The 16,175-nt window shown below is 39.9% G+C and overlaps 1 protein-coding gene across 16 annotated transcripts in view; it reads left to right on the top strand.

Moving 5' to 3' along the window:
- The window catches only part of PSD3 (pleckstrin and Sec7 domain containing 3), an 804,858-nt gene that overhangs the window by 371,021 nt on the left and 417,662 nt on the right, over positions 1-16,175 (top strand). For all 16 annotated transcript variants that reach the window (XM_069075744.1, XM_069075743.1, XM_069075746.1 and 13 more), the window contains one exon: positions 211-600. In XM_069075744.1, coding sequence (XP_068931845.1) covers positions 211-600 — 390 coding nt within the window. The remainder of the gene's footprint in view (positions 1-210; positions 601-16,175) is intronic.

The raw sequence follows: 16,175 nt of genomic DNA, 5'->3' as shown, positions 1-16,175 counted from the left end.
TTTTTATAAGCATTTTAATTTTTAAAGCATTTTATGATATTTCCCTTCCCCAGACAGCATATTATTAAAGGCATCTAGGGATTTCACCTAGTATTTTTTTTTCAGAATGTTTTCATTGGTACTGTGGTGCATTGAGTAGGTAATTATTTTTTTTTAAAATGGATTACTGAAAATGTTAACTCTTGTTTGTTTGTTTTTTTTCCCCCCTAGGAACATTGAGCAAGAGGAATCAACCAGAGAAGAAGATGATGTTCTGGGGCCTGGGTATACAGAGGATTCAACTGATGTATACAGCTCTCAATTTGAAACCATTCTGGATAATACTTCTTTATACTACAGTGCAGAGTCGTTGGAGACTTTATATTCAGAACCTGATAGCTATTTCAGCTTTGAAATGCCTCTTACGCCTATGATCCAACAGCGCATCAAAGAAGGCAGTCAGTTCTTAGAGAGGACTTCAGGGCCACAGCAAGATGTCCTCAGTGTCTCTGCTGATGGTGGGATAATCATGGGCTATCCTGGAGAGATCACCAATGGGACGAATGAGGCTGATGACTCTGTCTACAGAAAGGGCACCCCCGACATGGCTTTCTGGGGAAGGTAACACTTATCTCTCTGTCTCATATATATTACTGTGTTTTGTCTCTGTGCCATTTTCTCACTGGGAATTTGGGAAATGGGAAGTCAAAGTATATTGTGCCAGTCTGATGATATAAATGAGGAAAGAAAATCTGGGTTCTTGTCAGGAAAAGGGCACATTAAACAGCTCTTGTCGGATGGGGTTGTGGGAGGAATAGTTAAGTAGCACTGGCAACTTTGCAAGGGGTGATTAGGTGGGCAGATTACACTGGACTGCCACTTGTGGAGTGGACATTGAACAAATATTTATTTATGATGATTATGCAATAGAATAGATATAGCTGTAGATAGGAGTCTTGGAATGAATTGTTTGTTGTTTAGTCATTTTGAGTTTCCTTGGCAGTGACATTAGAGTAGTTTACCGTTTATTTTACAGATGAGGAAACTGAGGCAAATAGAGTTAAGAGATTTGCCCAGGGTCACACAATTAGTAAGTATCCGTGGCTGAATTTAAACTCAGGAAGAAAGGTCTTCCTGACTCCAGGCCTGGTGCTCTATCCACTGTGCTGCCTAGCTGTCCTTTGAATGAATTAAAGTGCATTTATAAGTTGCTTACTATGTACCAGTCACTGTTGCTAAGCACTGAGGACAGAAATGCAGACAAGTAAGACAGTTCCTGTCTTCAAGGAGCTGACATTCCAATGAGAGAAAGGGAGTAGCATGCACATGTGGACATTGTTGGGCAGTGTCTGGAAGGTGGCATGGTGGACTCATTCAGGAAAAGATGAGGTGGAAGCTTACCTATCAGTGTCTGGGTGTCTAGGGACAGTCAGAGTTCCTGTGGGATGGGAGATGAAGAAGATGGCAGGGGGCAAGAGGCATGGTTTGCGAATGATTGCAGAGTAGAATGTTAAATACTGCCTTTTGAAGTTACCCCATCTGCCTCAGACACGATTAGCTCTGTCACTGAGCAAGTCACTTAACCCTGTTTGCCTCAGTTTCCTTATCTATAATATGAGCTGGAGAAGGAAATGGCAAACCACTCCAGTGTCTTTGCCAAGAAAACCCCAAAAGGGGTTGTGGAAAGTTAGACACAACTGAAACAACTGAACCACAGCAATAATAAATGTTCACAAAGTCAGATAAGTTGAGGAGAACTTTTGGGGTCTAGGAGATAAATTGCAAGTTACATAATAGAGACACCATGTTACAATGGAAAGGGCACTCAGTTTGGAATCAAGGGCAGGGGCTGGGTTAGGAGGAAGTTGGATCTCTAGCTCTCTTTTTTTTTTTGAGGGCGAAGCCAGGGCAAATGTAAAATGAGTATGATCTTACTTGCTTTCTCAATGGGTATGGAAGGGAGAGAATTTGTAACTGAAAATTTAAGAAAATGAATGCTAATAAAAGCAAAATGCATTTTACAAATTTTATGCAATGTAATTATAAAAGTGACTTGCTCAAGGTCACATGGCTAGTTAAGTGTTACTTTCTGAGGCCGGATTTGAACTCAGGTCCTCTTGATTCCAGGCCTGGTGCTCTATTCACTGCACCCACCACCTAGCCACCCCTCCCTCTAGCTCTTAAATTCTGTGATTCTAGACTTGAAAGATTCCTTCTAGCTCTAAAGCTATAATCTTGCCTCTGACACTAGGTGTCTGGCCATTGGTCAGTCACTTAATTTCTCACAGTGTCAACACTTACTTGTGATTTGAACTGAGGTCTTCCAGATACTAAATCCAGGATTCGTTTTAATGAACTGCAGAAAACAGTTCAGTTTAGAAGATCAGTGATTTCTGTATAGGTCCACCAGTGTAGACTGCAGCCAAAAAAAAAAAAGTCTCCTGGTGGCCAGGCTTCTGGGGATGAGCCTCTGATTTGGCTAGGTTGGTTCTTGGAAGTCAGAAACAGAAATGGAATCTGTTCCTGGGCAGTACTGGAAGACTTTTCAGCATGATGGGGTCTGCCAGGTCTCGAGTGCCCTTGGCATGGTCTTTGAGAACCCATTTCTTTGTGATGAGGCATTGGAGCAAATCTTAAATCAAGGAAAATTGTTCACAGTCCCTGCCAAATTGCACAAGGACTGTATGGCCAGCCATCAGTTATTTAGGAGTAAGCGTCCTCCCCTTGTAAAGACCAATTCTATGTCTTTTTCCCTCTGATATTTGTATCTGTATGTATACTTCAGGTATTCTTTACCATTTTTACAAGAAGGGATAGAGATGTCACTGATGTTCATCAGTTTTTTTTTTAATTGATGCAAAGTTCTTAATTGTAGGCACTGAAATAAATGAATGTGAGTAGAGAGGGAAAAGATTTTAAGATGGTTGGAAAAAAAACCTAAGATTTTCTACAGATCAGATCAACTCTGCATCATAAGACTTTCATTGTGGCTTTCCTAATCAGTCTCATGCCATAGGGCAACTTTACATGACTGTATTATTTGTAGGATTATAAATGATGTTTGAAAGGCATTACAGTGCATACCTTGACCTAGCCAAACTGCCATTAGATCTGTATTCAAAAGAGATCAAGGAAAAAGTAAAAGGTTGTATATGTACAAAAATATCTTTTTGTGGTGGCAAAGATTTGGAAATTGAGGGGATGGCCATTAGTTGAGAAATGGCTTAACAAGTTGTGGTATATGATTGTGATGGAGTACTATTGTTCTCTAAGAAATGATGAAGGGGGTGGTTTCAGAAAAATCTGGTCATAAACAACTAGAAAAACACAGTAATAGCAACATTTTATAGATAATAAAGAAACACTTAGATCCTCTGATCAATACAATGTACATCCAAGATAATTCCAAAGGACTCATGATGAAAAATGCTGTCCATATGTAGATAGAGAACTGATGAATTCTTAGTGCTTACTGGAACATATTTGTTTGCTTTCTTTATTTTTTTTGCTTTTTTTGTAATAGGGCTAATATGGAAATATGTTTTGCATGACTTCATGTAAATTGAGTATGATCTTATTTGCTTTCTCAATGGGTATGGAAGGGAGAGAATTTGTAACTGAAAATTTAAAAAAATGAATGCTTGGGGCGGCCGGGTAGCACAGCGAGTGAGAGCACCAGCTCCAGTGTTGATAAGACCTGGAGATCGAATCCTGGGCTCAGACACTTAGCAACCACCCAGAAACACCTGGCCGTGTAACCTTGAGCAAGTTACTTAACCCCAATTGCTTAGGGGTGGCCAGGTGGCTCAGCGAGTAAGAGCACTGGCTCCAGTGTCGGGATGACCTGGATCAAATCCAGGCTCAGATACTCAGCACCACACCCAGAAATAATAACTGGCTGTGTAACCTTGAGCAAGTTACTTAATCCCGATTGCTTTAAAAAAAAAATGAATGCTAATAAAAGCAAAATGCATTTTACAAATTTATGCAATGTAATTATAAAGTGATAAGTATATATCTTATAGAAAAAAAAGAAAGGTTTTATGGGGCAAGAAATAGAAGGCTAGGCATAGAATCAGTAAGACCTATGTTCACGTCCTGAATTTTGACACATTGGAATGTAAGCTCCTTGAGGGAAGGATTGTTTTTACCTTTCTTTGTATTCCCTTAGCATAGTGCATGGCTTATAATGAGTGCTCAGTGAACGCTTGTTGACTTGACTTAAAATAATCACCATACAACCATGGGCAAGCTACTTCTTAAGGCTGTAAGTTACAGAAGAGTTGCAATCAGTTTTGTGGAGGGTGTTTCTGCTCCAGGATTTCCCTAACCAATGAATTTACAAGTCCAGATCTCACTTTTCTCTCCTTTCTTTGTCTGTCTGTCTGTCTGTCTCTCTCTCTCTCTCTCTTCCTCTTCCTTTCCCTCTCCCCCTTCATCCCCCCCTTCCCTAAACCACAAAAATGTAGTTCTTGACATAGAATTAACAAACAATAACATTTTTAGTATATCTTTTGGTAGAGGAAATGGAGTTGGATGTTAAATAGTTAATTTAACTGCCGTATATAGTTCTCCATGGAGCCCATTTTTCAGTCTCCCGTTATGACCACAGGTGTACTCTAAAAGAGCGTGATCATTTTCACCAAATCTTTTATCCAGTCAACATCGGAAAGTGTAGTAGTCTTTTACAAGTTGAGGCCCATGTCATTTAATTGGAAAATGAAAAAGCAGAGGATATTGGAATGGAAAAAGGTGACTCAGTGGATAGAATACTGGGTGTGGAGTCAGGAAGACCTGAATTCAAATCCAGCCTCAGATAGTTACTAGCTCTGTGACCCTGGGCAAGTCACTTGACCTCTTATTTGCCTAAGTTTCCTCAGCTGTAAAATGGGGATAATAATGGTACCCAGTTGTTGTATCAAATGAATTTTTTTTAAAGCACTTAACATAGTGTGTGGCACCCAGTAGGCTCTTAATAAAGTCAAACTCAAATAGAGAAGGGAGCTACTAAGTCATCCCTAAGGATCTCTGTGGGACACATATCAACTTAGTTTCAAAATTATCTGTTTTCTTGTATTTTTATTTATTTTGTTAAATATTTCCCAATTACATTTTAGTCTGGTTTGGGCCACACTTGGGAATGTTGTGGACCAAATGTGGCCCATGGGCTACATGTTTGACCCTTCTATTTGAGTGCATCTTGTTGATCAGCTATAGAGCACTGGATAAATATTCATAAGCAGGGTTTGCACGTTGGTCCCTCCAGTGTGCAGGGTAACCTGGGTTTCTGGGATGAATGGAGTGGTGTTTAATCAAAGACTGAAGAGTGACTGAGGCAGAGTGCTCCAGCATCCAGTGGCAGAGAGAAAATGTATTTGCTACAAAACCATAGCAAAAAGGAGTGATCAGCAGTAGAGTGTTGGGAGGTAAAGCAGTCTCCTAGTTAGGTCAGAAAACCAGGAGCAGCCGTACTTGTCTACACATGCTTCTGTCAATCCATTTAAGAATGTTCCATAGAATCTCAGACTTGAAAGGGACATTAAAGGTCATTGAGTGCAACTGTTCACCCAATATAGGGATACTTTCAACAACACCCCTGACAGCTGGTCATTCAGCCTCCCCTTGAATTCTCTTAGCAGTGGGTAGCTTAACTACTTATAGAGCAGTCTAAGGGTTCTTTTTTTTTTTTAATATGTGTGTGTGTGTGTGTGTGTATCTTTGGAAATGGTGTCAGTTTTTTCTCTCTAAGAGATTTGATAATTAATTAATTTCCAAAAGTACATAAAATCTTTTGAATACCTGGAAGTATGAAAATTGAAACTAGGACACAGTTTAAAGCTGCCAAAACATTTAAAGACTGGAATCTCTCTCTGTCTCTCTCTTTCTCCCTCTCTCCTCTCTCTCTCTCTCTCTCTCTCTCTCTCTCTCTCTCTCTCTCTCTCTCTCTCTCGCTCGCTCTCACACACACACACACACTACTCAGATTTCCTAATGTCACTGATACATATATACACACATATGCACATGCTAGTGATTAGGTGCTAAGAGATTTTAGAGATCATCTAATTCCAGCCCTCTCATAGAATGAATCAGAGCTAGTGCTGGAAGGTATCTTGGAGGCTAATCTCAGCCCCCTCATTTCACAGATGAGGATGCTGAGGCCCAGGGAGCTGAGTTGCCTAGTGTCCCCCATGCAGTACCTATCAGGGAAGAGGTGAAAACATGCTTCCTCTGACTTTAGTGGCAGAGCACTTTTCATAGTATTGCCTTGCGTCTCCCATTTTACAGAGGAGGAGACATGCCCACTGTTGAATGGCTACTTAATGGAACCAGGAGTAGGACCCAAGTCACAGAACCATAGAATTTCAGAACTGATGTGTCATCTAATTCAAACCCTTACCTGAAATATTCCCAACAAGTGATCATCCAATCCCTGCATTTCACTTTCAAGGAACATACATAGTTCCTCCTGAGGAAAGTCATTCCACTTTTGGGACAGGAAGATTTTCTTATCTCCTTATGACTTCTATTGACTTATCCTAGTTCTTTCCTTTGGGGATAAACAGAACAAGTTTAATCTGACTTCAGTATGACAGCCTTTCAAATATTTAAATATATTGATCATGTCCCTCTGGAGGTGATCTGACTCGTCAGGATACTTCCCAAAATATGTGACCCAAGAACTAAACATGGTACTCTAGTTGTGGTCTGATCAGGACAGAGTATATGTCTTTCTCATTTTGATGTTATACTTCTATATTAATAAGAGTATATTAATAGATATAGTCTTAGATTAAATTAGCTTTTTTATTTGCCACGTGACATTACTAAGTTTCATTACATAGTGTTCCATCTAGTCCAATCACTCCCATTTTGTACTTGTATAATTGATTTTTCAAACTAAGGATGGGAGTTGTTATTAATAATATTTATTTATTTATTAAAGATATTTTATTAAATTTTATTGTATTAGACCTCATCCATTGTGTTCTGTTACCCTCCCCGCCCCCCATTGGATGAGAACACCACTTACATCTTCATCCATATCTGTTACTACTGCAATAGGATAGCTTCATGAGCATGGCCTTTTGATGTTTCTCTTGTCTCCATTCAGGATGACATTGATCCATTAATCAAAAGTCTTTTGAGTCTTATTGTTCTGTACCCACCAAAATTTACTATCATCTGTCCTGCATCTCTTCATCTTACTCACGAAGATACTTTCAGAGACTATGTCAAATGCCTTGATGAAACCCTTTTTGTCTGCAGCATTTCCCTGATCAATCAGTCTGTTAATGCAGCCAAAAAGGGAAAGCCCATTCAAAGACCTCCCCAAACTCTTTGACTTTCAGCCTAGTGCTATATTATCTTTTTTTTCTTTTTATAGTATCTTTTAATATGTATATTTTTTTATTTTTTACTTTTTAATCTGATATTTTCACAGGTTCTAGGTCTGTGCATCTGTCTAGCTTTAAAAGTCCAGCTTTTAAGTAGCTTAAATTCAGAGTTGATGTATGTATGTTTTTAAAGAAAAAAAAGTTTACCAAATCATTAATATAGATGTTTCCATGAATTTTTAAAGAAATCAATGAGCAGGCCTTTTATTTTGCCTGCATTAAAGCATTCCTCTGCAGGACTTAGGAAGTAGACATGTGGAGCCAGGAAAGGGGAATGAGACAGTGACACTGAGGGCCCCCTCCCTGGGCCAGGATGCTTGGGACCCAGATACTACAAATCAGAATAGACATACCCACAGTTGGCATCTTTAACAAATTTTGTGATGTTGAGACTGTCTGAAACATAAAAATACGAACTCTTAGAAAATTAAAATGCCCATATTCCTGATTTTATCCATCCACCTGCCCTCCCCATTTGTCGTCCAGAATCCATTGGCCTCACAGGATTCTTAGGAGGGTCAATAAGAGAGGCAGAATAAGGGCCTTTGTTTTGGAGAGGGCAACATATTGTACGGTTATCCCTTCCACATCTTGGGGGATGGCTCCCCACGGTCTGGAAAATCTTTGTAAAATTTTTTGTCCCTTCCTTGATACCAGTGAAGAAGTCTAAATTTGTTCTTTTTCTTTAATGGGGTGTTTACAGTAAGTTACTGTAAAATTTGGATTAAGTATTTGGTCATAGGCTCTGTGTTGTCTGCTGACCTTGAGGGATAGTGTCTGTAGCTTCTGCAAAACTCCCCAAATTCCCATTTAATTTCTTATGCTCAACCGAGATATATCGAAACCTTGATGGGGAAAGTCACAATGTGGAACGGGTTTCTATAGCGGAAGGAGCACTGATTGTGGAGTCAGATGACTTGGGTTCCAATCCTGGCCCTAATAACCAGTCAGTCAGTGAGTCTAGAAGTATTTAAATGCCTATTGTTTACCAATATTGTTGTCGTTCAGATTTTGTATCTGACACTTCATGACCAATCCCATTTGGGGTTTTCTTGGCAAGCACATTGGAGTGGTTTGCCATTTCCTTCTCCAGCTCATTTTATAGTTGAGGAAACTGAGGCAGACAGGGTGAAGTGACTTGCCCAGGCTCTAGGCCTAGCTAGCACTTTGCTATTTACCAAACACTGTGCTAAGTGCTGGGACTACAAAGAAAGGAAAGAGACATTGCTGCCCTCAATGAGGTGCTCACAGCTACTTTATGTACTCTAGGGCAAGTCACTTTCAGTTTCCTCATTTGTAAAATGGGGAGAAAAGTCCCTGCATAGTCTACCTCCAAGGGATGTTTAGAGGTTAGTACTTTGTAAACCTTAGGATGCTATAGAAAAATGAGTCATGCCCCTTTGCTTTTGGGAGGAAGGCAGTGTGATGTCATGTAAGCATTGCTAGATTTAGAGGCAGAGGACCTGGGTTTAGCTCCAGCTTCTGCCAACTACTGCCTGGTTCCTCTACTAGAAGTAAAACTGAGAAGCTGGGTCTAGGTATGTGGTGCTCATTCTTTGCTCCTGGAATCTCTCCTCTTATTACCTCAATGATGCTGATTTGATTTTTAACCAGAAATGGTATCCCAGTAGTGGTGCAAAGAGCCCCAGATTGGGAGTGTTCAGATCTTTGTTCTGGCGTTTTGTGGAATCTCAGAACTGGCAGGATTCTCTGACGTCACCTCCAAGCACCAATGGTGTCAAACTCCTAAAGAAATAGGGGCCACCCATCCATTCGTAAAGATCACTGCTGGCTGCATTACTGTCTTGGTTTTAAAATGTCATGTTATTTATGTTTCCTTATAAATTTATTTTCTCTTGTTAGATATTTCTCAATTGCATTTTAATCTGGATCAGGCTGCCCTTGGGAGTGTTGTGGGCCACATGCATGTTTGACATCTCTGATCTAGTCTAACCTGTAGTCCTGAACAAGAAATCCCCTCCTGTACCACATGCCTAAGATTACTTTTACTGACCTCCTTTCCCTAAGTCTTTTCTTCTTCTAGGGAGACATTCCCAATTCCTCCAGTCTATTTTTATGTGACATGATCACACTTATGTAGGTCACAATCCTGGCTGTTCTCCAGTGGACACTCTCTACTTATCAGCATCCTTTCTAAGATGCAGTCCCCAGAATTCCACAGTATTCCAGGTAGAATGTGGTCAGGGCTGGGAACAGAACGCACAGCAGGACTATAGTTATGGCCTCTGGGACTCCTTAATGCAGCTTAGGAGCACAGTACCTTTTTTTTTTTTTTGCTGCAATATTACAGTTGCATTGGGCTTTTGCCATCCATCAGAATTCCCATATCATTTTCAGATGAATTGCTGTCTTGTCAGACTTCCCCCATTCTGTACTGGGGAAGCTATTTTTGTTTTGTTTTGTCTTTTTGGAGGGGGGCAGGAAAAGGCAGGGCAATTGGGGTTAAGTGACTTGCCCAAGGTCACACAACTAGTAAGTGTTAAGTAAGTCTAGATGGATTTGAACTCAGGCCCTCCTTACTCCAGGGCTGGTGCTCTATTCACTGCACAACCTAATTGCCCTGAAAACTAATTTTTTAAAAACCCAAACTGAAGGGTTTACATTTGTATCTCTAACATTCTTGTTGTGACTCTTACCATCTAACATGTTAGCAGTCTCTCCCAGTTTAGCAATCCTTCCCCATCAGTAAATCTCATACTTCCTATGTGGCCTGGGACACATTCCTTTCCCTCTCTGGGCCTCGTTTTCCTCAATTGTGAAATGGAGGGGGGAAGGGAGTTGAGTGGATCTTAGACCATCAGTTAGGTCCCCTATATGTCTAAATATGCCATTCTATGAAAGTGAAATAATTTTTATGGAAATATCATAATTTATAAAAGTTTAGTTGCTCAATTTAACAGACATCTATAAAGAAATTATTTCCAATGTCCAAAGTATGAACTAGACCCAAAAAAATTTCTTGGGTTTTTTCCTAATCTAGCTGATTTAAAAACAGGAGTACTAGTGGTTTTGCTGTTACAGACAGTGACATAGCACCTTTCCCATTAATGCTGTATAGGTTTCATCTCCTTGCTTTATTATACCCTTTTTACAGGCACATCAGTGAGACACAGAGGTTGAGTGAACAATCAAATTGGTGGCAGGTCCTGGAAGAGAACCCATTTCCTCTCACTCTTGACTCCCTGCTCAAGGCTGTCTTACTTTTCTGGATAATAGCTTGTTAGATTGTTAGAGCAGATCTGTTAAATCTTTTGTGTAGTGGGCTTTGTGAGGTACTAGGGTAAAGTTAGGGCCTACAATTTCATCATAGTTCATCCTGGTGAAGAAACTCTCTTTACCAATACAAAAAGTATTCTTTTTCATACTTCGAAACTTAGCAAGCACATGAGATCAAGTGATTTGTCCAGGATCACTGTAATGCCAAGTAAAGGCAACTTCCCAAGGTTCAAAATACCAGCATAGAGGCTCTCCATTTTATTCAGTGACAAATTAAGAACAGAGAAAATCAAAATATAGCATAATTCAAAATACAGGATTCACCAAGTATAATTCAATAATTCCCAAGTACTACTCCACCCCTGGACATTATAATTCATTTAGTCAGTCCCAAAGACCCTCTTCTAAGTGCTACTCCACCCCTAGGCAGTACATTCATTTACTCAATCACAAAGCACAAAAAAGTCAAAAGATCCCCACCCCTGATCACAACTAAAAAGGCCATCTACCCCAGAGTTACAACAAGCTTAAACACAGCATTTAGTACCCAAAAAGAGGTCTTTTCTTCATCTTGACCCAAGCCAAGTTCTCAGCAATCTTTGTTCCTGGGGAGACAAAGCTTAGCAAGGCCACAAGATACATTGCCAGTGTCCTCATTAATTCATTCTCTGTCTGCAGAACAGTTCTAGGACCCCTGAAAACATTAGCAAAACCCTCTTCCAGGATTTCTGTAAACATACAACAAGAAAATCCTTCTTCAGGGTTTGTGAACCAACAGCCAGGTTCCAGAACCTCTGCAACAACAGCATTGGCCTTCACCAGTGAACGGATCTGGCAAAACAACATCAAAACAGACAGACAAAGTACCAGCACAGCAGCCGTGTCCCTCAGTCATTGGCCGCTCTGGGTGGCAGCTCTCAAAAGTCCTGGGCAGTTCAAACTGGCCCTCAGCAATCCTCTCCGTTTCTGCCTGCATGATGCTGCTTCCAAAAAATTCTTCTGCCTCTCTCCCTGTTTGTGTCTTTCTAAATCACGTCACCAGCTCCTCCCAGTTCGGCCCTCTCTTTTCATGTCAACAAGTCCATCCCACAAGTGGGATTCAGAAGCTCTGTGTTTTAATACAATCAATACAAAACCCAAGCCAATACAGGGGATCTTTAAATTCCATTACTATTAACAGTCACCCAGCCAGCATGTATCTGAGGCAGGACCTGAACCCACTTTTTCCTGGCTTTAAAATCAACTTTCAAACCACTACATCTTACTGTTGACTCTTGTGAGATATTCAGGGTCCAGTCTTTGACTCTCTGAGTAGTGACGTGATGTGCTTTGCTTTTGAAGGAGGTAGTAAAGGGAGGTCTGTGTAAATGAAATTGGAAAATTATACATTTACCTTCTTAAATTCTCTCCTTTTCCTTTCTTAAAATTTGGGTAATTTCTGGGGTGGCTAGGTGGCGCAGTGAATAGAGCACCGGCCCTGAAGTCAGGAGAACCAGAGTTCAAATCCAGCCTCAGACACTTAACACAAAAAATAGCCATGTGACCTTGGGCAAGTCACTTAACCCCAACTGCCCTCCAAAAAGCAAAAAAAAAAAATTGGGTAATTTCATAAGTGGAATGCAGACTCTTCTTATGATGGGCATCAGAGGCAGTTGAGAAAGATAACTTAGAGGGACTTGAAAAATGATCGAAGGATGATTTAAATATTTCTTGAGGATTGGGGTATGAGAAATAATACAGTGCTGGAAAGATTGATTTGTGGGAAAGAAATTCACAGTTCTAACCAGGAGTAAAAATTTCCTGTAAATTAAATAAATCTTTGCAACTTTGTCCTCTCCTATTGAGGAGGCAGTTAGATAATGTGAAAAGAGGCTCTGGGTTCAAATCCTTGTTGGGCCACTACTTGTGGCCTTGGGCAAGTCCCTATACTTTTCTGAGCTGTAGTATCTCTAAGGCTCCTTCTAGCTCTAAATATATATTCTTGTGATTTTAGAAGTGTCCTGCTCATGAGAACTAAGCCAATTTACAAATGATATTGAGACACAGACTGATATTTCATTCACATTTTAAATGGGTGTTTTAATGAACTTTAATTAAACATAATTAAATTAATTGAATATTAATTCAGGACATATTTGAGAACCTGGAATGAGAGAGGATGGATATAAAAACTTTATAAAGCATAATTTCTACCCTCAAGGGGCCTGGAATTTAGTAGGAGAGAAAAAGCATCGCCACAGGTAACCATGATATTGTAAAGTATGTTGTAAATGTCGTTAGAAGGATAAATGGTGTTTTATGTGAGTTCAACAGATGGCAAGATTAGTTTTAGGTGTGAGGCCTATGAGAAGTAGCATTTGAACCAGGCTTGAAGGATGCAGTAATTTTACAGGTAAAGATGGAAAAGGAGGGCATATTGGGGTGGGGGGGAAGAGGGGATGGTATGAGCAAAGGCACAGAAGCAGGAAAGCAGAAGATTAAAGATTGTCAAGTAGTCCAGTTTAACTGCATCATAGCCAACTTGTAGGGAAGTATTGGAAAATAAGGCAGATTGGTATTCTAGACTGCTTCTTACATTCTCTGTGACCTTGGAAAAAGTCATTGAGTGTCTCTGGGCCTCAGTTCCTCATTCATAAGAAGGAGTTGAACTATTGGGCAAGGGGGTTTCTATCTAAGGTTCTTTATACCTTTCACTCAATGATCCTAAAATTATGTATACTCATGGATATATGTGCAATTCAAGTTTTTTTTTTTTAATCAGCCACACTAATTTTATGATGAAGACTGTTTTTTTTGAGAAAGACGTATAGGGGGGATTCACTGGTAAAAAAAATAATGCCAGTTTTGTTAGTCTTTATTTAAAGTACTGAGAGGCTATTTTTTTCTTTCTTTTTCCTGTTGTTAGTTTGGTAAAGTCATCCTAAAACTGAAATTCCCAGGAACTTGTTTTAAAAAATATTTTTGTTACGGTCACAATATATTTGGTTTCCTTTGCAATCTTACGTTTTTATGCATTTAAAAATATTGTTCTGACAAAGGGTTCATAGGTTTTACCAGACTGACCAAAAAAGGTAGTAATTCCTGGCCTCCGCTGAAATGACAACCACCTAAAAATCATGGGAAGACCAGGAATATCTGGTGGTTCTCTTGTCCACAGCAGTGATGGCTTACCAAACTCAGGAGAAGCTGACAGTTCAGTGATGTCAGTGGGCCATGTTTGAGGAGGGAGGGTAGGGGAACAATGTATTTTCCTTGATTCCTTCAGTGTATTCTGTGTGCTGCATAAATGCTAAATCATTAGGGTGTTTTGGAGTAGAGCACAAGAGATGGTGAGGAGAGGAAACTTTCTGCTTTTTTTCTTCTTGAAATTGGAAAGGTTATTCTGCAGTTGATAAAAGATCCTAAAAGAGAGACAAAATGTCCAACAAAGTCAGGAATGGTGGTGCATTGTAATACTTCGCCAATTACTGATTCCTTACTGTGCATCATGTTAGCTTGTCTGGCAGAAATTCATCCCATGGGCTCCATGCAGATGTCCAGGCTATTATTGTTAATGGGATCATGGAATCTCTGGCTGTAAAGGACCATAAAGGTCATCTGGGCCAACCTCTTTACCATGCAGGTGAAGAAACCAAAGGGTAGCTTTGGTTTGAGAGTAACCCAAAGTCCCACAGCTAATAAATAGCAAACCCAAGTGCTAAAATCCAAAGACCATGTTTTTTTTTCTACTAGGCCAAGCAGTCTTCTGGAGTAGAGAGATTTCTTCATTTAGGTGTAGTGGTTTTCATTACTATTTCATTTAGAAACCTGAGATCAAACAGTATTTGTTTTCTGCCTTTTTTATATTCCTAGCCTTTAGCACAGTGCCTGGGTCATAGGAGATGTTTAATAAGTGCTGGTTGACTTTGATTTATCAATAGCCCCACTTTCCTTTCTGCATCTCGGTCCAAGTTGACTGGTCAGGTGAGTGTAAGTACAGTTATTCCTTCCACATCACAAGAGTTATGGGTGCCGGACTCCCCTACTCCCCATTTGGAAAATCTGGGAAGATTTTTGACCCTCCCTTTGTACCAGAGAAAAATCTGAATTTTTTCTTATTATTTTATGGGATGTTTATGGTACTTTATTGTAAAATTTGGGTTGATATGATTCAGTACTATACATAAGTTTTATGCAGTTCTGAATTTCTGAACTTTTTCTGTGTCATCTGCTGACCTTCACATGTTATCTGCCACTTCTGCAAAACTCCCCCAAATTCCCATTTAATTTCTTATATTGACCCATGATCCTATTGAAAGTTTGTGAGCCAGAAGGTCTGGGTTCTAGTTGCACATTTGCTACTAAGTTGATGTGAGATTTCTTATACCCGTAAGATTCTGAGAATATAAGATGATAGATAGTGTGTGCTTCTGTAAATTTAGGGACTGGAAAAGGCTCACTATAGATCTTCAGAAAATCTATGTTTCCTTATAATGGAATATTTCCAAGCCTGTGATTTAGTTGCCTCTGGTTCCCTAGGTGATAATGCTCCAATCTCCGTCCCACCCCTCCCTGTTCCCCAATAAAAAGATTTCAAATTTTTCAAGGTCCTGAGTGATCTAAGGCAGCTTTTAAATTAAGGCACCTAAGGGTGAGATATCAGTAAGAGACAAAGTATGTAAAGGAGAAAATACAGAACAAAAATTTTCTGGAGCGTCAAATCTGAGATTTCTTATAAAATCTCAAATTGATTCTGGAAATGAATGGTTAAATTGTCCCAGGTGCTTTGACTGATCGGAAGAGTTAATGTTGACCAAAGAGCAAATGATCAGCCAGGAAGTAATGCACCGTGATAATGTAATACAATATTTTAATGAATGAGCCGAAGGGTAGCATCTCCCATTGTGGTACAGCCACGAGGCACTCTGGCTCATAGGGGGTCAGTGGCGCGATGTCCAGGCCGGTCTCATGGCCTTCCAAATTAGAAAGGATAATTAGAGACTTACAGTGTTCTGTATTCCCATGGGTTCCTTTTTGTCTGGTTGCTTCCCTCCTGCCGACCTATCAGCTGATGACTGTCACTCTGTTCAGTAAGTTTTGACCCACAGAGTACAAATGTTTTTCATTGTGACTACTGACGAAATTGGTAGTGATTGGTATTAAGGTGTGGATTTTAAAAGTTTAGGAGGAAGGGGGCTGTGCATATAGTGTCAGAGGCTAGCTTCTGTGCTTTCAGTTTTCTGTAAGAAAAGCATGATACCGTGTGTTTGTGTGTGTGTGTGTGTGTGTGTGTGTGTGTGTGTGTACTTCTTTTTGGCTTGGTAGATTACTGCATCTGTGAGTCTTCTTCTTTCCTTTCTGATGGAGAATCCGGCAAAAGAGATGCATTTTATCTGGTCTCAACTGATACTCTTAGGAGAAAGTGCTTAAGTCCTCAGTCTGTTCTGAATTTGATCATTTGTGGTTTGCTCCCTTTTGCCTTTTTTTTTTTTTTTAAACCTTCCTAAATAGAATACTGGTCGCTTTCTGCCTGTTAGGCTCTGGCTCAGAGTCTGTACTGTTTCTATCTTTGTCTCTCTAATA

This window comes from Petaurus breviceps, unplaced genomic scaffold (assembly GCF_028583685.1).
Source record: "Petaurus breviceps papuanus isolate PSGF00001 unplaced genomic scaffold, PetGlider_PUasm1.0 90919, whole genome shotgun sequence".
NCBI lineage: Eukaryota > Metazoa > Chordata > Mammalia > Diprotodontia > Petauridae > Petaurus > Petaurus breviceps.
The sequence above is the reverse complement of the archived record's forward strand: the minus strand, read 5'-3'. Positions and strand labels throughout refer to the sequence as shown.